This window comes from Muscardinus avellanarius (assembly GCF_963383645.1).
Source record: "Muscardinus avellanarius genome assembly, chromosome: 7".
Classification (NCBI taxonomy): domain Eukaryota; kingdom Metazoa; phylum Chordata; class Mammalia; order Rodentia; family Gliridae; genus Muscardinus; species Muscardinus avellanarius.
The window spans coordinates 51,457,775-51,484,019 of NC_137793.1; the positions used below are offsets into that span (position 1 = coordinate 51,457,775).

The 26,245-nt window shown below is 35.2% G+C and overlaps 1 protein-coding gene and 1 pseudogene across 7 annotated transcripts in view; both read right to left on the reverse strand.

Annotated features, from left to right (window-relative positions):
- PCDH15 (protocadherin related 15) overlaps positions 1-26,245 on the reverse strand; it is a gene marked incomplete at both ends in the record, with an annotated part of 813,688 nt that overhangs the window by 300,917 nt on the left and 486,526 nt on the right. For all 6 annotated transcript variants that reach the window (XM_080699048.1, XM_080699046.1, XM_080699047.1 and 3 more), the window contains 3 exons: positions 9,124-9,252; positions 19,562-19,655; positions 24,806-24,885. In XM_080699048.1, coding sequence (XP_080555174.1) covers positions 9,124-9,252; positions 19,562-19,655; positions 24,806-24,885 — 303 coding nt within the window. The remainder of the gene's footprint in view (positions 1-9,123; positions 9,253-19,561; positions 19,656-24,805; positions 24,886-26,245) is intronic.
- Positions 3,045-5,523, reverse strand: LOC308265547 (serine/threonine-protein kinase D3-like; annotated as a pseudogene). The gene has a single exon. The product of its transcript is annotated as a serine/threonine-protein kinase D3-like (transcript).

Consider the following 26,245-nt stretch of genomic DNA (forward strand, 5'->3'; position numbering starts at 1 on the left):
GACCACTGAGGTTTGGATTTTTACTTAATATTAAATTGTATCATTGAAGGAAACATCAGTTTCTTTTTAAAATGATACCATTACTAGTCATCTAAACACCACAATTTACTAATGATTTTAAAGCTGTTTAGAAGTGAATCACTATTACAGCATTCCAGCTAAGATTTAGTGTGTGAATCTCACACTGGGAATGCACTTGTGTTTCAGGTTAAATAATTTCAGCCTCTCTTGTTTTAGAACTGGGAAAATATTTTGTTGACTCAGAGCTCTCTTTTCAATGTCTAGGGTTAAAAGAAGTCTCCTGTCTCAGCCTCCCAAATGCTGGGATTAAAAGCATGCACCACCATGCTCTGTTTACAACAGAGTAAATTAAAAAAAAAAATTTCTCCAAATTTTTATTGCAAACACTAGATTATTCATATTAAATTGCCATACATATCTTGGTTTTAAATGTATCTTAATAGTTTTGGTAACAATTATAATTGAATTTTACAAGTGGAGCATGAGTCATTTAGTGAAATTAATTTACTATATAATTATCATTAGATAACAACAGGATACCATTAGGATGCATCAAAATTCCATTCCAAGAACATTATAACTTCTCTGAAATTGTGGAATCAGTTGGATACAGCTGCTTTGGATATTTTACTTTCTTTGTACTTTCAGAATAATTTTATGAAAACATGTTATTGAGTAAAGAGCAAGACATTACACTATATCAAATCACAAGTGTTAAGGTTCACATTTCAATTTTATTAAAATAAATTATAGAGAATATTTCTCATCAAATTTAAAAACAAGGAGATAAACAAAAGGCCAATGCAATAAATTTTCAGAACAAAGAAAATGTGGCAAAAATAAGAAAAATAAAAATGAAAATGAACTAGAAATAAAGATCTTATTGGTATCTACTTATGCTTTTAAAATATTTATTTCATATGGGATTAATTTCTTCAAATTTCAAATAAATAAAGTAGGAAAGATTTTTTTGGTGATACAGAAATATTTTATTATCAAGCTTCTTTGAAAATATTTACAAGAAGTGGGGTGTAACAAAAATATAAAAATGTATTAAACAATGTCATTATAGAAGATTTTACACACTATCAAATATTTCTAGCAAACAATTATTTCTTATACAAACACAACTTGACTTCAAACAGATACTATATAACCTGGCTATGCAGGTTATATAGTATCTGGAGTAATTACTCAACTCCATTTTATCTGACAGTGCCTTTACAAAATTATTTAGAAAACTTTAGTATTAAAAAATATGCAATTGCTGGGCATGGTGGCGCACGCTTATAATCCCTGCACTTGGTAGGCGGAGACAGGAGGATTGCGCAGGTTCAAAGCCAGCCTCGCTGGCTTAAGAGACCCTGTTTCCAAATAAAAAGTATAAAATAGGTTTGGGAGTATAGCCCAGAGGTAGAAGGGTTTCCAGGAACCCCAGTACCACTAAAACAACAACAACAAAAAAAAACCCATGCAATTAATTTCATGGCTTGTAAAATTTGATCATAACTATAGCAAACAAACATCATTCCAGTTAATTTTCACCTTATGCAGTAAAACCACAGTAGGCTGCCTTGTGACTCAAAATGACTTCATTTTATGCATACTAATTTAAAAACTTTGGAGAGATTTGGGGAGAAAAATTCAAAAAAGTTTTTCCAAGTTAATTGTATTTTATCTCTACAAATGCTGTATGAGAACAAATCATGGATATAATGTAGAATGTTTCTGGAGATATTATAGATGCACACTACAGTATGATGGCCAGGAGGGTTAAAAGGGATTCTGGAGACATAAAACCTGGTTCAAATATACAAACTAATGCTAAGAACTTTGGGAGCTAATCTCGTGCTTCAACTTCTTTATCTGTAAGATGGGGTTCATAATGCATGTACTATGTGGATATTGTGAGGAAAAACTAAGACAAATAATGAACTCAGAACATAGGCACTGTTTAATGTTTCCATTATTCTCACAAGGATATTTTTAGTCCTACATAGAATAAGGCATCTCTCAAGGCCCTCTCCGTCTTACTCTGTTCATATACAAGAACATTCTTTGCTACCTTAAATTCAGTGGGCAATGATAAATCATACTTTTAAATTTTTCAGATAACTGAACCCTCCTACATATCTGATCTTTGCAGCCACACACTGAGCAAAGTAAAGAGAACTGTGATCTTCATTTTATAGACTAAAGAAACAAAGACTCTGATTGCCATTTTCCCAGACCAACAGAGCTAATAAATAATGGAATAAAGGACTTAAATCATTATTTTTTTTTACTCCAAGTCTTTTCTCAGTGTAGGAAAGAAGAAAACAAGCAAACAAACAACAACAAAATTGGTTCTTGGAAACTACTGAAGAATAAAACAACAAGCCACTATATTCCTCACAAATGGATCATAAACCTTTTATATGTTCTTTGGAGAGAACACAGATTGAACATCCCTAATCTGAAAGTACTTCATAGCTCAAAATATTTTGGATTTGGGAACATTGTAGATTTCCAGATCAGAGATTTTCAATTGATAAACCATATAACTGATAAAAGTATATAAGTATTCCCAAATCTGAAACACTTCAAAAAAGAGATATTCAATGTGTATTAACTAATTTAAAAATACCTAGCTGTAGAACTGAAACGTAAAGTGCAGTACTCATTCCATTCTTTCATTGGCAGTCCTGATAACATAGTTGCACCCTTATAAACTGAATCTTTTATGTCTATCCCCACTTCTCCCCCAAAATCCTTAAAAAATTTATTTATGAAACATTCCAGATATTTGCAAAGCTCTTCAATAGGCTGAGGGAAGAAAAAAGGCACTGTTTGCTATCCTGATGGTAAAATTAACTGACTCTGTACTGGCCTTCCTTTTAGTATAAACTTAATTTTATCCTTCAAATTATTTGACTTTGGGCAAAGATAAATTATGTAATTAAGGTTGAGATCTGCATCCATGGTGTGCTGGGATATAGCGAGGCATCATGCTGAGCAGCAGAGCTGAGCTCCAAGAAGACAAGCTAACCACTTTCATGTGTAATGTAACATTCTCCAATTCGAGTTTCAAATTCTTTAAGATCAAGCCAAGTCTGATAGACCTGTAGCCAAGGATGACTAAGAGATTTGTCAACACTATCATGTTTTCTCATCTTCATTTGAAGCAGGTTGTTTATCAAATCAATTGCTTCACTAGAAATTTCTCTCCAGGTGAGTACATTAATGCAGCATTTTGGATCTGGTCATTTATATCTTCATCCTCATTGAATGCAAATGTGCCACTGAGGCTCATATAGATGATGACTCCCACTGACCACATATTGAGAAAACAGTTGTAACCTTTGTTCCTGAGAACTTCAGGGGCTAAATATGCTGTTCCTACTACTGATCTTCAGAATGACTTCTCACCAATAATGCGTGCAAATCCAAAGTCACATAGTTTCATCTGAGGAAATGGCTCTGCTGATATAAGTAACACATTTTATGGCTTTAAATCACAGTGCACAATATTCTTGAAATGCAGATTCCTCAAAACAACAAGTATCTGTGTGACCATCAACTTAGTAATCCGTTCTGGAAGTCAACTTTTCTCACTGGACAGAATAATTTCCAACATATCTCCATGTAGCTTTTCCATAAAAAGCACTCATTCTGGTGTTTCAAACATACACTCCAGATTTGCAATCCCAGGATGGTGTAAATTCTGTAAAATATCCACTTCATTTCAGAGTTACCTTTCTTGCCAAACTGGCCTGACCCAAGAACCTTATCTGCAAAGATCGGGTAAATGGTACTGATGTCCACATTCTCCTGGACCTGACCATTAGATACAGAGATACTGGTAGACAAATCTTTGTGGTCTTTTCCTTGCCCTGGAGAAGTGCAAACACTTGCTTGAGGGGTCACTGGCATGAGGGCTTGGCAAATTGCTTTCTCCCAGCTCTGATCTACATCAAGACCAACTCCAGTGGCAGCAAGGAAAGGATTATGAGATCTGTGCCCATTATTTTCACCAATGAAGTATACCATAATGTCAGTGATGATTTCAAAACAGTGTGGGTTGCTGCCTTGTGAAATGTTTGTGAAATTTCCTGGTGAAGATACTTGGAGAATTTCTGAAAGTGGAATTTCCTTATAACACTTTGATCCAGATTCATTTTGAAATAATGTTAGACATTTGCTGTCAAGTCTCCAATAATGCCTCTTTTTCAGGTTGTCTCTGCTGGTGTAGTGGACCATTCACCCTTCTTTAACCATTGTGCTGCTCTTCTACTTTGTGTGCTTGATGGACTGTACAGCCCTCATTAGTGGGATATTATTGCTTATTGATGGACTGATTATCTTAACTACTTCTTCATCTCATTCTACATTAAGATCAGATAGATCCAAGAAGAACATTTTGTCTTCTGGGGGAGATGGCTCTTCTGTTTCATCCAAGCCCTGACTGCCATCACCATTCATGTAATTGCTGTCAATGTCCATTGGCATATCTGTATCTGTTCCCAGAGTGGAGGTTCTCCATTGAATGTAACCTCTCCAAGGCAATCTCTTGGTACTTTTGATGCACAGCGTTTATGGCAGTTGAATTTGCAATCTTTGCATTGAATTCCATCGCAAAAGAGCCCTTTGAGTAACCACCTGCTGTACTGACATATTGTGGGACAGCCATACGAGTGAAGAGCAAATGTATGTGGAACTTTTACTCTGGACATAACCATCTTTTCCATCCAGATTAGGTGACCACTCTAAGATGGGATTCTCTTACTTGGTTCTTGGTGAACGTGTGACTCTTCACTGAGAAGAGGTACACATTCAGGCTGTAGGAGTCTTGGAACTAAGAAGACAGGTGCTGGTAGGGATACATTTGATAGACGTCTCTTTTTTACTCCACTACTATTATTTGGAATCTTGAATCTTAAATTATCGTTTATGATAATTTAATCCATAGCCTTCACATTTTAGTCCCTGACATACCAATCCCCAAAGCATCTCTCCACAATAATCACAAAGAGTAGGAGCTTTGTAAGAATGTTCATAGAGAGTATGTGGGCGAGTTTGGAAGTCTTCAACTGTGGCCAAAGCTGAAAGGACAACTTCTACTAGATATCCGTCAGGTATTTCATCTGCTGAGGTAATCAGCTGCAAAATATTTTCTGAGTTCATGTCATGGCAAAAGAGAAGAATTTTATCATACATGCCTAAGAATCCATACTCTGGAAACTTTTGATAAACAATGGAGCACACAAGATCCTTCACAGCAGACAAAGACAGTTCCTGGGCTTCAATGATATCACATACAAGGCCAATCTGCAGTAGAAAGGAAACTGTGTGCACTGAGCCTCTGGTGTTGGTAAGTGATAGTTTACTGAGACTTCCATTAGACAGTCAGGCAGAAAGTTCTGTCTTAGGGCTTGACCACGGAGAAAGAGTTGGAAGCATAGCAGTAAGAGTTGCAGGTAATACAGACTTCTGGGAGAATGGAGGGTAATTATTTGGAGACATCTGACATTCTTTAATCTTTAAAAAATAGGTACCGATTCTTTTATGATGATATTTTCAAAATAACAGCAGTAAAAAAAAAAGACTGCACTACTGGATTCAGAGATGAAAGCTTCTTTATTTCCTGTATTAGGACACTCATGCCGATGATCACAAATTCTATCACTGTGAGCTGAATGCACTATCAGTCTTATCAAAGATTTGTTTTGAAGACAACAACCAAGGATTTGCACAGGATTTCACATCACTGAGTTATCTTCATGGGAAAAGAGTTGACACTGCTTATTTAGGAAACATCTTCACCTATTTTCTTTAAAGTCTGTTTTTGTCTCTCACTTTTCATCTCAGAAAATACATATTAAATGAAAATTATTTTCTGTCAAGATGACGTCTTCCTTATTTAAAAAACAGTGCTTTGGATTATTCAATCCTTTAATTCACATATTTGACAGAACACTATCTAAAATATCCACACATTAAATCATTCTCATTTCATGTAGGGGCACAAACACCTCTGTGATGAAGTACAAAACTTAAAAAAATAGTACAGGCATATTTCATTTGAAGAACAGATCCATTAGGAAAAGTTGATGCTTTCTGAAAGCTGTCAGTAGGAGCTGCTGGGCGTGGCCAGAGAAAGTTGGCACCCATAGGCATCAGGGTCCCTGACTGGGCGCCTCCATCCCCAGGGTCTCCAGGATCTCACCACCTGCTCCTGCTGCCCGCCCTGCCATCCAGTAATGACCCGACTCATGGCCCAGGAATGATAATTTTAATGAACTATTTCAATACCTATTGTTTTGCCTGGGTATTTGGTACATTACAAAAAGAACTTGTCTATTGTGATCAAGGAGGCATTGCAAATAAACAATTAGAATGCGATCTAATTATCATTATTACCAGTCAGTCTCATGTACCTGGGCTATCACTATTGCATTTTATTTCCTTTTAGGTTTAGAATCTCCCATTACAATGTATTCAGGCTTAACCTTTGCAGAAAACAAGTCTGATGTTGCTACATTTTAGACCCTTCATGACTCCCCAGTATTTTCTACAAGATGGTACTGAGATATTTTTATGATGTGACATGTCTTACTTGTAAAAAATATAATGCTTTAGGGTCACATGTCTCTAGGCCTTTTCTATGCAATCCCTTTTCCCTACACAGCTCCCATCGCTCTCAACTTCCCCTTACCTTCATCCTTCATGAGCAAACTGCATCAGAATTCTTTTTTGTATATTTTCTGCACATGTCCCTACTATAGATTTTGTCAGCTCATTTGTTTGATGCAGTAGACATTGCCAGAGTCCTATGAATGTCCCCCAGAGTATTTGAGAATTTGGTATGCAATGGTCGACCTCTTTCTGATAGCATTTATTGTCTTACTTAATGTCCCTTTTATCAGAATGTGCCTACTTGCTAGTAATGGAGAAAGAAAGAGATAAAAATTTACTACTCTGCTCTCCTCCATAACCCAGTATCTGCAGTCAAGGACTCTCAGCATTTAGAACATGGATTTCCATTTTTATCACTATTTAGGACAAACAGTTCTATGCATCCTAGAATTTGCCCTTGTGACTAAGTTCCAGTTTTTACAAAGCTGGTTCAAATGATCCCATCATGGGGTGCTTTCTTTTTCTTGATAACTTTCTTACCTTGCTGTTATTGCTATTTGAAAATCTCAAATAAATAACAAGAAAAAGTTATTTACACTTGAGTCTTCTTCCTCTAATTTTTTCCTTAAAGAATACACAGTAGCCGGGCATGGTGGCACATGCTTGTAATCCCAGCATTAAGGAAGTAGAGACCAGAGGATAGTAGTTCAAAGACAGCCTCAGCTATGTAGTGAGGCCCTTCACAACTCAGTGAGACCCTGTTTCAAAACTAAAAAAACTAAAAAATAGGCCTGGAGATGTAGCTTGGTGGTACAATCCCCCTGAGTTCCTTCCCCAGTTTTGCAAAAAAAAAAAAAAAAAAATACACAATAAATTGGCACTAGAGATATTGTGTGTGGGTGGTGGTGGTGGTGAGGAGTGAGACTTATAGATGGGGCTGTGGAGTTAAATTATTTACTGTCAAATAAAGAACAAGCACCCTTATCATACTGTAATAACACAATAACTCGTATTCTTGCCTATGGTGAATGGAGGTGGTATAAAAATGGGGGGGTTTAATCTTATGAAATCTTTTGAGAATGTGGTAGTCACAATGATAATCATAATGACTTTGGATTTTTAGTTGCTATAAGTACTGTCTATACTTTGAAGGTAAAAGAGGATGAGCTCACAGTAACCAGTCAAAATCTTGGACAGGATGGGAAAGATCTTAAGCTCTTGAAATCTGTCAGTATTTAAAGAAAACCTCCTCTTTTACATCCAGAGAGAACTAAATTAAAAACTAGGATCTAGGTTTGATGATAAAATTATTAGAAATAAGAAAAGGCTTATTTAAAACCCTCAGAAAGCCTACCATACAAAAGTCAGGGCATTAGCAGGGTAGAATCAGGATGCTAAAACCTTGATTTGGGATAACTAAGGGGCTCACTCTTTTTAGTTTAAGATTTGTTTCCTTGTCTGGTGCTATGATTTCTATGAGTGTCTACCAAAGGTCTATGTGTTGAAGAATTGGTTCTGAGGGTAAAACTCTTGGGAGGTGATGGAGCATTTAAAAGGTAGAACTTATTGGGAAGTCCTTAGGCCACAGAAGTCATGTCTGCATAAGGCACTATTGAACCCAGTCTCTCAATTTTTGCTTGTCTCTGGGTCAAGATTTAAACAGTTCTATTATTATGCATGACCTGCTGCCCTCACCAGATGTCCACACTAATAGGGCCACCTAAAATTGAACTTCAGTATCCAAATCTGTGAGATAAATAAACCTTTTTATTTATAAAGCTAGCTGCCTCAGGTATGTTATTGAAGTAATGCAAAGCCAACTAATGCATATAATCATATCTCTCATCTGTGGTGGGTGCTTCAAATAGTATATACAAAATAATTCCTCCCCTATGGATTCCAGAGCATTAGCTATGTTTAATACTAAGCATGAGCGATGGAGGTGAGGCAGTACTGCCTACACTTTAACATAAAATGAAAGTAATCATGGACAGAACTGCAGAAAATATATTTTGTGTGGTCAGTCAAAAGTAGAAGAACATGCCTAGAAATGAATCTTGACAGTGCTGGACAAGCAGTATGCACGGAATATAGAACACACAATTGATGCTAAAGATAGGTTTACTAAACCAAACAAATCCACATCTAAATGTATGTATTTTGAAGCCATGTCCACATTCATATCTAATGTATATTGAATTACATAGTTCTTCAAAAATACCTTATTTCTAGAAAATAAATAAGAAAATAATACTATAATCAATGATTAAATTACATAATAATCATAGAGTATATTCAACATGCTTAATAAGTTAAATCCAAATATATGCAATATGATTTCAAAAAAAGCAAATCTTGAAAAGTATCCACCAGATTCATTTCACGGAGTACATTAAATGCATCTCTTTTCAAACAAACAAACAAAAAAACCCCATAAATTGTGCTCTTAAAAAACACATTTAAGATGTATAAAATTATTCCACTTACCCTGACTTGACCCACAAAGGCATTGACTTCCTCCTCTACCACAGATAAGTTTCTAGGCAGATAGGGGTCAAACACGGGAGCATTGTCATTGACATCTGTCACCACCACATTTACTGTGGCAGTTGAGGTCTTAAAGAGAAAAAAAGTGATTACATGTGAGAGCAGCTATTTTTGTTTTGAATCCAGCTAAGTGATCACCCTAGCATTTTTTTATTTGAAAGTTTTCTTATTCCCATTCCTCATCAAGAAGAAGAAGCAGCTTGTAGTTTTCAAATACTTCAAAAATAGATGGAAAAAGGAAATGGTGAAAATAAAAGGGAAACATCTACTTGAAACTGTCAAGTATTTCCTGGAGATTTACTTTTCAGAAAATGATTTTACCTTCATCTCGTTCACATTTCATGGGTGAAAAACATTTGTTTATACACATATGCACCTCCTCTTCTCTGAAATTTACCATTCCTATAATTTTTTTTTACTTACGATTTTTACAGTTTAAAAATAAAAACTAATACTATAAAAAGTATAGTATATAAAAATATCTTCAGGCAAGCTAATACTATTAGAAAATATTTCCTTAGTAATTGTCAAGATTTATATCTAAACCAAGAATTGAATGCAATATGCTAATCATGGAATTATTACTTTATGAGCATATAGTCTACAAGAATGGTGAACATTAGCATGTATTATCTAGTTAAAAGATTAATACTTGTTCTGCTGCAACTATAAAATATTATGTAGGTCAGTGGCCTGGTGCATACAAAGGTGACTAAGAGAGAATGATACTGAAGGGGTTTTGTGGCAGTTATAGGAATGAAAGGATAAAAACTGTAGTTTCTATCCCAGCCTCGGAGTCCCCAGCACCGGCCTTGCCTCACGGCAGGCTCTGATGCTGGCCGCTGGCCCCGGCATCGGCCTAACCCCTTGGCAGGCTCCGAACCCAGGCTCGGAGGCCCTAGTAGCGGCCTTGCCTCGCGGAAGGCTCCGATGCCAGCCATTGGCCCCGGCACCGGCCTAACCCCTCAGCTGGCTCTTATCCCGGCCTTGGAGGCCCCAGCACCAGCCCTGCCTCACGGCAGGCTCCAATGCCGGTCTCACTGGCCCCAGCACCGGCCTAACCCCTCGGCAGGCTCCGATCCTGGCCTCAGAGGCCTCAGTAGCAGCCTTGCCTCATGGAAGGCTCCGATGCCGGCCACTGGTAGGAGCCTACCGAGGGGTTAGGCCGGTGCTGGAGCCAGTGAGACCACCATCGGAGCCTGCCGTGAGGCAAGGCCGGTGCTGGGGCCTCCGAGGCTGGGATCGGAGACTGCCGAGGAGTTAGGCTGGTGCTGGGGCCAGCAAGGCCGGGATTGGAGCTCACCGTGAGGCAAAGCCGGTGCTGGGGCCTCTGAGGCCGGGATTGGTGCCTGCTGAGGGGTTAGGTTGATGCTGGGGCCAACAGCCAGTATCGGAGCCTGACAGGAGGCAAGGCTGCTACTGGGGCCTGTGAGGCTGGAATCGGAGCCTGCCGAGGGGTTAGGCCAGTGCTGGGGCCAGCGAGGCCGGGGTTGGAGCCTGCCGTGAGGCTAGGCTGGTGCTGGGGCCTCTGAGGCTGGGACCAGAGCCTGCCGATGGGTTAGGCCAGTGCTGGGGCCAATGGCCGGCATCGGAGCCTGCCGTGAGGCAAGGCCACTACTGCGGCCTCCGAGGCTGGAACCGGAGTCAGCTAAGGGGTTAGGCTGGTGTCGGGGCCAGCAAGACCAGAATTGGGGCCTCCCATGAGGCAAGGCCACTGCTTGAGCCAGCGAGGTCTGGATCAGTCCACCAGGTAGCCAGGCCACTACTGGGGCCGTCAAGATTGGGATTGGTACTTGCAACACGGTATGCACAGAGAAATATCTCAGAAAATATAAATCAGATGCTTCCCCTAATCAGCAATAACTAGGAGGAAAGGGGCAACAGGAAGAGGTTGAGCTAAAGAAAGGGCCCTATAGTGAAGCAACTAATGTGACCAATCAGAGGGTATGGAATAGTGGAGGACAGAGCCTCTTTAAAATGCAAGAGGTACATAAATGTATCAAAGTTAATCACAAAACATGCATGGGGTCGAGAGAGGGGGAGGGAATGGGATGGGGGCTGGATGAGGGCTGATTGGATGATGTGTGCTTGTATATTCACTCAAGTCTTGTACTCCAATGTGATTGATATATGACTACAATGCACCAATTAAAAATTAATTAATTAAAAAATAAACTATGAGTAATAATAACTAGGAAAAAAACTGTAGTTTCTAGTTATCAAGGAGGAAAGGGACTGGTGAATATCAGAATACTTTCTGTTGAGATCACTAAAGTTCATTCTATGAATGCATGGTGACAAAATCAAGCCTTTTTCAGATTTAAACCCAATATCCAAACTCTAATTTGATTAAGGTGAGCTGCTTTTGTTTTAACAGAAGCCCAAGCAAGTTCTCTTCTCAGCAATGTGACTCTCCCAAACTCTATATTTATTTCATATATAATCTTCAGCAGTCATTGAAAATTACTGTGTTTAGCAAGGATGATTGAGTATTGGTATGACTTACTTATTTTCCTGTGTACATCAATGGGCTTATCCTTTGAATTTTTTTTTTTTTTTTTTTTTTTTTGCGGGTCTGGGAGTGGAACCCAGGGGCATTCGACCTCCAAGCTACACCTGCTGCCCTATTTTTTATTCTTTATTTAGAAACCAGGTCTCACTGAGTTGCAGAGGGCCTCACTAAGTAGCTGAGGCTGTCTGCGAACTGCTATCTTCCAGTCTCAGCCTCCCAAATGCTGGGATTACAAGCGTGCACCACCACGCCCGGCTTCCTTTGAAGATTTATATAGCTATCCTTTATAATTTATATATATTTAAAATGTAATAAAATTTATTTAAGGACATGTGTAAAGATGGTCAGAACAGCATTACATGGCCCAAATCTAGAAACAACCCAAATGTCCATCAATAGTAGATGTTAATATATTGTTTAATGCATGCAGTGGAATTACTACTAGTAGAATAACATACAGCTACAAGTAGTAACATGGATGAATTTCATCAACAGAAAGTAGACTGAAAAAAGTCAGATAAGGAATTAAGACAGACTCCATGGTTCCATTTGCATAAATTTCAAAACCAGGAAAAATTTCTACACATTGACAAAAGCTAGGACAGGGGTCACTTTGGGGAAGGAGATACAGTAGGGACTGGGATAATCATAAGGGTGGCTTTCTGGAAAGCTGATTAATTTTATCTCTTGGAATAAACTGGTTAACTACATGAATTCACTAAACTGTACAATTATTATTTGTATACTTTTATGTATATATCATATATTTATATGAAATAATTTAACATAAAATGTGCATACACACAGAGGGTATCGTGGCACATACTTGTGATCCCAGTACTTGGGAGTGTGAGACAAAAAGATCACAGATTCCAGAACAGCCTCAGCAATTTAGTGAGAACTTGTTTCAAAATAAATATAAAAAGGACTGTGAGCATAGCTCAAAGGTAGAAAGCTCCTTGGATCTTATCTCCAATACCAAAAAGAGAAAAAAATATAATATACACAAACATACCATGTACATATGTGTATTGTGAATATATATATATAAAGATATTCAAATATTGTTTAAGTAGATGTAATACTGATGTCTTATGTTACTTCTTTAAAAGTTATGTTAGAATTGAAACCAGGGGAGGGAAAATATGTTTTTATAGTTGCAATAGTTCTCAATTTACTGGAGGGTGAATAAGACTTTAAAATTGACAGCCAGGAGCCAAAAATCTAAGAGTGTTTATGGCTACTCTTCAAACTACCTGACCTCTTTATGTCACCCGATCTGTCAGTCTAATTGACTATTTTTGTCATCTTGTTCTTTTAAATTGTCATTCTTGACAGTCTAGGGCAGCCAGTTTTCAGGCTATTCTGGTTCTACCATCAGAGTTCATGGTCTGTAATAGGATAACACAGAAAAGAACTAGATTGCTAGTGAAATCAAAAGTCCATCATCGCCAGGCATGGTGGTGCACGATTTGTAATCCCCATGCTTGGGAGGCAGAGATAGGAGGATTGTGCAGGTTTGAAGCCAGTGTAGAAAGACTCTGTTTCCAAATTTTAAAAAAGTATAAAAATAGGGCTCAGAGTGTAGCCCAGAAGTAGAAGGGTTTCCAGGAACCCTAGTACCGCCCCCCAAAACAAGTCCATCATCAGTCTACTTAATTTTGTTTTATGAACTATTTTGGCATATTTCTCTCTATCTAAATGAATTTTTCCTTGAAATACTTAAAAATAATTTCTTTGACATATAGTCATAAGTGCATATATAATAGTTTCCAGATTACATATTTCTTAAAAAGTCTGAAGACCACTTGCAAACCATCACTTAGGTAAACAATTATAAAAAATATTTCTGGACTACACATTTTTTAGTTTATTTTTCCCTTTGAATGGCCATACTTTTTATGTTTTTGTGTGCCTTGTGAGTTCTTTTTATTATTGTTGGAAGCTGATATTTTTTTTCTTTTTCTTGTGTTTTGTTATGGCATTAGGGATTGAATCGAGATGCATTTTATCTCCAAGCTACCCCCAATTCTATTTATTTATTTAAACAGGTTCTAAGTTGTTCAGAATCTCACTACATTGCTGAAAATACCCTTGAACCTGTGATCTTCTTGTCTCAGCTTCCCAAGTACTAGAATTATAAGCATGCACCATTAAATCCAGCTAAAAGCTGAATAATTGAGTTTAATTATGTGATAACACTGAAAATCATGAGACAGGAATCACCAAAAGGGCAAAGAGCAAATGCATTCCTGAGTCTCTACTCATAGCTTGCTATCTATTCAAGCTTGGTTTGTGCTTATCAACTTTAAAGACCATGAACATTATTATGAACAGGATGCTAAATATTAGAAATTAACCAATGACATGAAAAAGTAAAATTGTTGAGGAGTCAATAGAAATAACAAATTCTCAGGTTTCTTGACTTGTTAATTGTCATGATTTGTACTTTTTTTATACTTTACACCTACTCATTCTCTTCACTGAAGGAGAACTCATCCTTATCACAGTGGGGAGATGTTTAGAGGAAGTGCATGGATATGAAAACCATCTGTCTCTAGGCTGAAAGCCTGACATTGCCTTGCTCAGAAGCTAAATGCTCTCACAAAGAAATAGCAACAGCAGCAGCAGCAGCAGCAGCAGCAACAGGAGGAGAAGCTGTTTTGTTCCCATGGCAGTTACACCTTTATCAGATTCTTCTGAAGGAGAGAGTACAAGAACCCACTGGTCTGCCATCAGTCAGATTCCTCAGGGGTTTCTTAGGTTCCTCCTTTTCTCCCTTTCTCCCTCCCTTCTTTTCTTCTTTTCTTCCCTTTTTCCCTCCCTCCTTCTTTTCTATACTTATAGAATGTCTCTTTACTGAGAATCCTATGGTATAATATACACTTAAAGTCTTTTCAGGTCATATTTATTTATTTATTTATTTATTTATTTTATTTTATTTTTTGAGTTGATATCTCACTGTGTTGCCCTGGCTATCCTGAAACTTGTGGTTCTTCTGTACTAGCCTCCTACTGGAGCTGGGATAGCAGACATGGACCATCAACCCTGGCTCTCAGGTCTTTTCTGAGTCTACTCCTTCTCCTGGGTATGTGTTAACTCCTACCCCTAGTATTCAATAGCTAGATAAAAAAAAAAAAAGAGAAAAGAGAGAAAAGTGAAAAGGGAGAGGCACTGGCCTTTTAAATTCCCTGGTGGTCACTTCAGATAGGGGAAGGGTCCTATAATAATGGAGAGAGGTGCATTCCTAATGGCCACTGCTTCTTTGCACTTCGTGATCAGAAGCAGAAATCAATGGTCAGAGTGTAAATCCCAGTATTCACAGGGCAGGGTTTTAAGTATCCACCCCGGCTCTTGCAGGCAATATACAAGTGGCTCCAGAAGCACATGGACAGCTGCCATGGGGCTGAGGTGGAGACTGTGAAGCTACTAATGTGCCAAGGGCTAAATGAGTATTGGAATTCATTGCAATTTTCCTGGAATTTGCAAGCCCTCAGTAGACTTGAGGGTTAAAAAATGGTTTTATTAAATAGATTCTTTCTTGCAATTGTTGTCTAGATTGCTGTTGCTTCCTATTCTGTCTCTGTTCCAGAATCCTCTCTTAGATTTTTTAAATTTAAATCCTGCTTTAATTATAATTTAATTATAATACAGTTGGTGAGGTTAATTGATACTTATAGCTGCATTAATAATGGCCAATGTTACCAATGGTTGATCATCAGATTTATATTCATAAACTTATACTTTATCCAGATTTCCCACTACAATGATTTTTTAGCTCAAATTGGTTGGACTTGGTTTAGTTCAGAATTAAAGAAAAACATATGAAGCTCCCCCCCAAAAAAAGTTAAGACTAGATTCCTTTAAAGGAATCTATATATAAAAATTGGAATATGAGCTATTATAGTGAATGGAATATATATAATCAATCAAATGTTCAATATACATATATAATTATATATATATATGTATATATATATATATATATAATGCTCAATCAAACTCTATATTAGCTAAATTATGAAAAAGAATGGTAATGTTTTTCTTAAGATATCTGGCAATTTCACAAATCTATAGTAATTCCAAAAAATGAAATTAATTATTAAAATGTAAAAAATTTGATCTTATCTGTATTTGTATGTGATAGCTAAATAAAGGTAAATTTATGATAAATTATAAAAATATTTAACTTTATATAGATTTTCAACTATTAACAAAGTTTAATTAAAAATGCAAAAACTATAAAGTAGATATTTATCTTAAATTGTCTTCCCAAAATAGTTAATAATGACTAGTACATTGTGAGATTTCTTCCTTATCTCCAAAGTGATGGAAGAGGTGACTGTTCCTGAAAAAAAATTTCATATTGACACAATTCATTGCACACAAATTGCTAGTAATCATTGCATACAAAATGCTAGTTTAAATAAAACTCAGCCATTTTGATCCATGCTCATCTATCTTCAAACTTATGATTATTAAGGCTAAAAGGTTTGCTTTGCTATAACTGCACAAAGGGCAAAAATTTAAATGTTTAGATAGGAAGAATGCTTTCAAAATATGAAAATATTGTTTTTATATAATTGCTTATTTTTCAGGAACCTATCATGTCATGTTCACACAAAAATGTTTCCCGCAAATTATATAATGATTGAGTTATCTGGGAAATTTTGGTTTGCTTGAAATCTAAATTTTTTATCCTCTACTGATATTCACAACACATTTTTTGAAAATGAAATTTATTTAAGAAAAACAGGATTTTAAAACTAATTGAAACCTTAATGATCATAAGATTAAGAAAATGGGGACCTAGAAATGCTGAGACCTAGCCAAGAATAATTGAAATATACAAATAAATTATTTTAAAACATCCTACAGAGAATAAAATTATTAATTTTAGCCCTTGATTTATTTTTTTGCTAGTAGAAATAATATAATTAGTAGATTGTGACTATGCCAGATATCTAAATATACTATTTATTTTTATTCATTCCCTAGTCTAAGAATTTTATTTTCAAGGCCATACTTAAAATATCCTAGCTGATATTATTGCCAATTATTTTTTTATTTACATTATGGCACATCTCCAAGTAATGTATTACTGTTTTTTGTGGTTGACCTGAATGTTTCTTCTCTAATTCATTTCACTCTAAGTATAACCTTTACTCTAGACTAAATAATTCCATCTTATTTTCTTTATAATTATCCCTCTTAATTAATGAATAGCCAAGTTACCCATTAACTTTTTATCATAAGTCAAGTTCTTTTCTGTCTCCTTCTAGAGACCTTCACTGGTTTTGTAATACACCTAACACTATAAATATAAATGGTATTGATTTTATAAGAATTAATACAAGGTTTTATTTTTCTCCCCTTTTCTACTATCTAAGTGGCATTTATTGGCCACAGTGTTTCCTAAAATTCTCCTGTATATTTTATTCTCTGCATAATACTTTATCCAGTTTCTGAAAAATGTGAAATACCTTATTATTGCAGATTATAATTATCAAACTCAAATTATCCCTATCTATTTTTATTATATTTAAGATTATAAAGAAGATATTCAAATGGCCAATAAATACATGAAAAAATGCTCAACATCACTGGCAATCAGAGAGATGCAAATCAAAACTACCCTGAGATTTCACCTAACTCCAACTAGAATGGCAATCATTCAAAACACAAACAACAACAGATGCTGGTGAGGATGTGGAGAAGTGGGAACTTTAAGACATTGTTGTTAGGATTGCAAATTAGTGCAACCACTTTGGAAAACAGTATGGAGAATCCTCAGAGGAATGAGAACAAATCTACCATTTGATCCAGCAATACCACTTCTGGGTATCTACCCAAAAGATAGGAAGCCAAACTACCAAACTAATGCATGTATATCTATGTTCATAGCTGCACAATTCACCATAGCCAAACTGTGGAACCAGCCAAGATGTCCATCAACAGATGAATGGATTACAAAACTGTGGGATATGTACACAATGGAATTTTACTCAGCCATCAAAAAAAACTCAACTACATCATTTTCAGGGAAATGGATGGAACTGGAGGACATTATGCTAAGTGAGATTAGTCAGTCACAAAAAATAAGAAAGCAGATGCTTTCCCTAATATGTGAGAGTTAGGGAGAAATGGGTCATAGGAGGAACTCTTGAAAAAGGAAATCCTATAGAGGAGCAAACAAGACAACCTAAAGGAGGAGAAAGGAGTGGGGAAGAGGAAAATCTCTAAAACACACAATGTACTTAAACAGATTGAAGTCAATCACTAAGCCAAGCAAGGGAGGGAGAGACGGGGAGGGGATGGGGTGGGAATTGGGTAGAGGTTAAATCAGTGATGTGTACATGTCTGTACACAAAAGTTTTTTACCCCAATATGATGTTTGAATATGATGCACTAATAAACAAAAGTAAAAAAAAAGATTATAAAATTGCCTAAGTATCAAATTAGTGTTTTTATCATGGTAAAGTTGTCTCAGACATCTTCAAGAAAACTTGAGGAGCTCTTCTACTCATGCCCCCAGGCAAGGTATATAGATCAAAGAAGTCATTTAAATTAAACTGGAGATATGTTGTTACTTGAGTTGGATGAGCTTGCTATACTAGGTTTGAAATTATTTCTAGACATGAGGAGTTGGCACCTGTAAGCATCTGGCTAAAAATAATAATAAAAACAAAACTGGTTTATAGCAGAGAAAGGGTAAAAAAGAACAATTACCAATGATTGAAATACTAGAATGCTTATAAATGTAGATGGAATGATTACAAAAAGGTAGTTGTTAGAACATGGACAACTGATTTTAAAATACTCTACAGGCCTGGGGATACAACTGAATGGTACAGCTTTTGCTCTGAGATTGATTCAAACACACACACACACACACACACACACACACGAAAGAAATAAAAGAAAAAAAAACACTTCAGAAAGACTAATTAATTTACTAATTCTTAAAATAGGTTTTCAGAGCTGGGCGTAGTGGAATATTCTTGTACTCCCAGTGCTTGGGAAGCTGAGATCTGAGGATCCCACAGGTTCAAAGACAGTCTCAGCTACTGAGTGAGGCTCTCAGCAACTTATGTTTCTCTATGTGAAACACCTGTCATGTTTATTTCTCCCCTCCAACCCTTAGGTGAATGAATGTATTAAGCAATTTGTATGTTCAGTGTTCAGGGCTCAGACCTGAAGCTTTGCTTACTGAGCTTTCACTAGTAATAATCTGCATCCCACTATGATCTCTGTCTCTTCTCTTCAATGATTTAGTTTCTTGAAACAATACTAAGAAACTATACCCAGTCCCAAAGAACAAATTAGATGTTTGTTCTCTCTTAAAAGTGGATGCTAGTGAGATATTAGACAATAAGGGCAACATCAAATAGAGGAGCAGAGACCCCAGGGGAATGACCAAGGGTGATTATGGAAGCAGGTGGAGGAGGATGAAATCATAAAGAATAAGACAGTAGAAATAATGCTATGAACACACGCAAAATTGCCATTTCCAATCTCAAAAACTTTGAGACTATGAGTGAGGAGGGGAAACTGGTGGGGAGGGCAACAAAATTGTATGTGGGTTTTCTAACATTCTTTAAGCCATTATGATGTAAAATTACAATGTATTCCATTAAAATAATAAAACATGGACCACAAGGATCTGTTCTGGGAAGTCAAAGGTTGCAACATCAGAGTGTTGGTTCATCTATTTTAAAAAGCACTTTGAAGAAAAAAACACTTTTGCTAATTATCATGAAAAAAGTTAAATAATTTTGAGAACACATTTTTTTAGAGTGGAAAATTACAAGACTCTAAATGTCTTTAGCAAAGTCTTTAAAACTCTATTACAGTGGACGTACTCACCCCATCCGGCCTGCCGTCTGAAGCCGTGACAATGAGAATATAGCGATCTGTGCTCTCTCTGTCCAAGGCCTTCCCTAAGGTTAGAATCCCTGTGCTAGTGACAGAGAAAACAAGACAGAAATTACATCATATTAAGTCTTCCTACTAGAGTAACCACTTCTTTCTTTCTTTCTTTCTTTCTTTCTTTCTTTCTTTCTTTCTTTCTTTCTTTCTTTCTTCCTTTTTTCTTTCTTTCTTTCTTTCTTTTTGCAGTACTGGGGATTGAACCCAGGGAATTCTACCTCCAAGCTACGTCCACAGCCCCTTTTTTTAAAAAATATTTTATTTTGAAATAAGGTCCCACTAAGTTGCAGAGACCTCACTAAGTACCTGAGGCTGGCTGCAAACCTGTCATCCTCCTGTCTCAGCCTCCCAAGTAATGGGATTACAAGCATGCACCATCATGCCTGGCTTAGAATAAACCACTTCTAATAGTTTAATAGTTCCCATTTTTTTGTCTCAGCAATCATGGCTTGTGTACTAAAATGTTAAAATTATTAAAATTCATGTTGAAATGGAAGGAAGCTTTTTAAGGCTGTCAAGCTTCTTAGTAAATAATGATAAACTGAAAAACTGAATAAAGTAACATAATTTTCAAGCTTCTAGAAGGAAAGAAAAAAAAAGAAAAGAAACTCTATGTTTACTTCATTCTTGAAAGAAAGACATCTATCTCATTTGTGATTATTTCAAAAGTAAAAGACTCCATTATTTGTTGGCAGTGTCAAAATTCTTTGAGTCAATAAATAGTTTCTTATAAATAATCTATATAGCCTATATATATATGTTCAACTTTACATATGTTTTCTATTATGGAAACAAAATACTTAAATTCTACCCTTGACAATTTCCACAGATTAAAGAATATTTCTTTTATATTTTAAATTAATGCAAGCTCCTAATCACTAAAAATGGAATATTTTAAAAATATGTAGACATGGTTGGCTATTTTTATCATATTCTTAATTGTTTTATAACCACATTTAAATATATAGTTATCCTTAAAAGAGGAATCAGCCTATATATTTTACATTATTTCTTATAAGTACCACGTGCTGATTGCACCAATGGAACTACATAAATTCATGCATTATTTATAACAAAACAATTAGCAAATAATTTTCTCACTTATAATACCAATTATATTGTGGGTCTAACAATAATCATTATTTTTATCATACATGATTCTTAATATAACTTATGTATGGTGAGATATGAGCACCATTTGGTAAATTCTTATATGTGGAATATTTTATATACAACTCCTTACTTTTTCGCTGTCCTAAATAAATAGTGCTAAAGATTAATGCCTTATTCTTGAATGTAACTTTAATAACAGTTTGGCTGTTTGCATTGCCCTCTAAAACAAGCTCAACATATATTTCTTAGTACGAGAGGGCTACATTTTTATTAAGCTCTGACATACATCCAGTATGGAGGAGCGTTTATCTTAAGTTAATACAACATTAAAATTTGTTTCTGATTGATAAAATGTTTTGCTTTAAGTACTTTTATTGTAACAATGGAATTTCAACAATTTGTACAACGTGTGGTAGTTATATAGGTAATAAGTCAAAATCAGAGTTTCAGTAACTCTATTTGCTTTAATTTGTTGTTGATACACACTTTAAAAGAGTTCTGAGTGTCCGGCATGGTGGCGCAAGCTTGCAATCCTCGCGCTTGGGAGGCTAAGACAGGAGGATCACTCAGGTTCAAAGCCAGCAGCGCTGGCTTAAGAGACCCTGTTTCCAAATATAAAAAATTATAAAATAGGTCAGGAAGGGTATCCCAGAGGTAGAAGGGCTTCTAGGAACCCCAGTACCACCAAAAAGGAAAAAAAAAAGAGTTCTGAGTGATTGTATTACTCTAGTAGGGACTAATAATGAAATTGCTTGAGTTACAGTTTTTTAGAGAGGCCCCCTTTGAGGGAGTTTGGTGGAGAAGAGGAGTTGAAAGGCTCAACCAGCCCAACATGGATAAAGGTTTTTCCTTCTACTTAACTAAGGAAAACTGCTCAGGATAAGATTGCTCGAATATGGGATTAAAGAATGTGTGTCTCAGGAACTCATTTTTGAGTGTACACAGCTTTCATTTTTTATTAATTTTACCATAGTTCTACATTTAAAAACTTGACTTGTGATTAGAAATGTCTAAATCCAGAGATTATTATGAGCAAAGATAATAACTGCAAGACACTTCTTTGAACTAAATTTGGGTGGAAATAAATAATTTTAAAAACAGCCCTCACACCCTTTGTCTAGCTGTTTAACCTACACAAAGCTAAATCAGTGTTTTTCATTCCCATAATTGATAAAGCATGTAGCTTTATGATTTCCTAATTCCTAAGGATGTAGTAAGAAGTTGGCTTATTTTGAACTTCCTTTCCTAGAATTAAAGTGGTTTTTTTTGGGTTTGTTTGTTTGTCTTTGTTTGTGTGGCTTTAGCCAGCCAGTGAATATCACTAAGAAATGGACTTTAAGGATCTAAACATTTGGATTTGGGTGTGTGTAAGTTAAGGGATGTGTTATTTGATAATACTTTGAATTTACATGTAATGGGTTTATGGGGAAGAAAAGCATAAGCTGTGAATTTTGATTATAAACACAACATCTAATTCAAAAGCTTTCCTTGCTTTTATTTTGAAGCAAGGGAGGAAGCCTGTGTACATTATGTGATATTGCCAGTAGTTTAAAGAGATCTGTTTCAAAAAGTTGTTGTCGTGTTTTTGATGCAATTTGGGAAATTGTTTCCTTCAAAAATAGAGACAAGAAAAATTCAGGAAAATACTGAATATATATGTCTGAGGATTTTCATAATTGCAATAAATAATCAGCCTTTTTTCTAAAAAAAAGTTCTAAACATATGGTATCATTATGAAAAACTGACTTTAATTCTTGTATATTTTTAAAATACTTTGTCAAAATAAGAAAAAAACAATTCCTAGAGTATGTTCATAATAATCAGGTTTGGATCACTCTCTAAATTACAGATGGTTCAGATAAGCTGATTCTACAATGACATTCAAAGACAAAAGTTATACAATTATTTCTTCTGAGACTTATTTACATATAACTTAAGAAAAACATTCTGAAAGCCTAACTACAGTACAATGAAAGAATGAATATTGAGTTGTTTCTTTTTCCCCTCCTCTAAGACTCCTAAGTTTCTAGATTTCTCCTTGCATACTAAATTAGAAAGTTACTAATCATCTATCTAGTACTCATATTTAAGGCCATATATTATAGAAACAGTTAAATTGTCATGGCCTGGTGTTAATGATGGAGGTAGTTCTTAAGACAATGTGTGCTTTCTAAACCCAGTGCTGTAGAAAGTTGTATAAGTGAATGGGATATTTGGGAGATAGAGAATAAAAGAAAAAATAGGTAATGTCTTTGGTATCCATGCTAAATGATCAGTTTATGGGTATACATGAGCATCCTTTTTTATGAAATCCCAGAAATAATGGGCAAGGAGAAATTTAATATTAGCATAATAGAAGCTATCAGTCCAGAATACATTGGGCTGTATATAGGATTACAACAAACTTTAAAATTGCCAGTGGAGTTTTAGGCATGATAAAAAATGTACAAGGATTGAAATAAATAAATAAATATATTTGATTTTATCAAAAATATAAAAATCATTAAGACATTATCATGAAAGTGAAAAACATACAGTTGAAATTTTTCATAAATATTATAAATATTTGTTTATGCATATCAACATGTAGTTTTCAGAATATATAAGCAACTATTATAACTCAATAGTAAAAAGCAACCTAATTTTAAAAAAAAACCACTAAAGTACTTGAAGCAGTAATTTTCTGAAAAAGATACATGACTGACCAAAAAACACATGGAAAGATGTTCATTATCATTACTTATTAAAAAATCAAGTCAAAGTCACAATGAAATATTTCTTCTTAGCAAGTCATGATCAACAAAAGTGACAGAAGAATTTAAAATAACAAGTTATGAATTTAAAATAACAAAATTATGAAGAAATTGGAATCCTAATACACTGCTAGTAAGAATGTAAAATGGTCCATTCTCTGTTGAACCTATTTAACAAGTTCTTAGAGAATTAAAACACAGAATTAAAGTATGTCCCAACAAGTCTACTGGAGTCTATTCTCAGAAGATTCTGAAAACCTGTAGTTAAATATATGTGTATATATTCATAGCAGCAGTTTTCACAATAATCCCCAAATATAAAAACAGCCCAAATATCTATTATTTTATGAATGTATAAACAAATTGTTATTTACAATTGCACTGGCATGTTAGGCAGAAAGGCAAACCAATGAAGAACTGATAGTTGCTGCTAAATGCATTGGATCAACATGGCGGTTTTTTCTTTTTTTGGGGGGGACGAACTGTCCACAAATGATAGGAATTATCTCTGAATTCTTAAGTTTATTTTAATGATCTATATGTCCATTCTTATACCATTACTGTATGCTCCATTCAAGTGTCCCTTTAAGTACTTTTCTTTTTAGAAACATGAGGTAGACATAAATGATTTTACTGTGCATGATTCCATTCCATTTGCCATTGCCTCCCAACACTCATTCTCAGGCAACAAGTAGTCTACATTTTTTCTCCATAGATATGCTTATTCTGGAATCTCCCAACATCCTGTCTCAGCCTGGACATGTGCCAAGAGACCTGGCTCTTATCAATAGTTATTAAAAATTATTTCCGATGTGTTCATAAAGGTAATTAAAATGAGGTTGACCTAAATCTTAAAAAGATTCATCATGAACACTTTTTTAGATTTTTATCTACAATAATCAGATATTGAAAAATATTTTTTTCATCTTAAATAGACCTGTGACACAGCATGCCTTACAAAATTCCTTGAATGAAGAGTTTAGCATCATGTTGCTCTTTGTAGAAATTTCCTTGTCATTATGAGTACCTGTCAACCCTAAAGGATCTAATTAATTTCAGGTTATGCCTGCAAATAAAATGTTTTCACCTCGGTGGGCTTTATTATTAAAATTGTTTAAGATAAATAAATAATCTTCTGAGTAAGATTTCTGGGTTCAGAATTATCCTCCAAGCTCTCATTATCATTCATAAAATATTTATGTAAAACTACAAACAACTGAAAGCCTCTGATTATAAATTTGTTATCTTGCTAATAGTATAATGCTTAACATTAAAAAGAAAAAATCAGGTTCTAACTCATTTCTTTTTAACTTACGTTTCTGAAAGATTAAAAACTCGTTGAGGATCTCCATTTTCAATGGCGTATGTTATTGGGTCTCCCTCTCGATCAGTTGCCTTCAGAGAAAAAATGTAATTCAATGAACAAGTAATTTACAGATTCTGGAAACCAATAATATTCTTCATATGCTTAAAGATTAAGCATATGAATGACCTAGTAGCAAGATATAGAATGAAGAGTTTTATATCTGACATTAGTATTTATGAAAGTATATAAAATCTTATCTAGTAGGAACATTTAAAACTGATTTTTTAAAAATTCATTTTCCTATTTTTTTCTTTATTTTGTGTGTGTGGCACTGAGAATTGAGCCCAAGGGCATTCTACTCTAAGGTATGCCCCTAGCCCTCCTTTACTTTTTTTTTTTTTTAAACAAGGTCTCATTAAGTAGCTGAGGGTCTCTTATGTGGTTGAAACTAGTCTTAAACACGTGATCTTTCTATCTCAGACTCCCAAGTACTGGAATTTTAGGTATGTGTCACACTGTCAGGCTACTTATGTAATTTATTTTAACTAATTTATTTACTGTATTTATTTTATCTATAATTTAAACAAATGTGTTAAATTCTATGTAAATGATCATAGCATTTAAAAAGTATTTAGACTTTTTTCTGCTCAAACTATATCAAGATAATCAGAAAAGCTGTCAGATTCAGTCATAAAGAAGAAAAAATATACTATTTTTTAGAAAATGATTAAAGTTTGAGAATATTATGCTAAGTGAGATAAGCCAGTCTTAAAAAGTCAATGGTTGTATTTTTTCTCTCTCTCATTTGTGGAAGTTAGAGAGAAAATAAAAAGGAAAAAGAAATTGAGATTAAGAAGGAGAGAGACCAGTAGGATTGTGGAGAGGTTTGGGAGAAAGTGCAGGGGAAGATAAAAAGAATATATGACTATATAATATAGAATCATATATGAATCTAATAGGGGGAGGAAGTGGGACAGGATTTGAGGGAAACACAGTAAGTGATATGTGCATACATTAATATGTCACATTGAATTACACTATGATGTATAATTACAATGCACCAATAACATTATCTTAAAAAGAATATTAAAAAAATCCTGAATCAGAGGGCCAGAGAGTCTAAATTCAAAATTATGCTTTATTTATTAATGATGTTATTGGTGGTATTTTCTTCTCTCTCTCACCTAAATCTGAAAGACAAAACCTATAGCTTCTAATTTTGAGGTCTGTGTATCTTATACTCCAAATAAAGGCAATGGGGTTGGAATTTCAAAAACATTTAATGATTATTGTTTGCAAATGAACCATTAAATCTCTTCATGGGGTCATGAATGAAGAAATAAATCTGGACAATATATGAGAGATGTAAAAGGGATTTATGAAAGAATGACCATAAGGAGAGGGAAATATCTAATAAGTATCAGGATGAAGTTTATTTTATACTGGGCA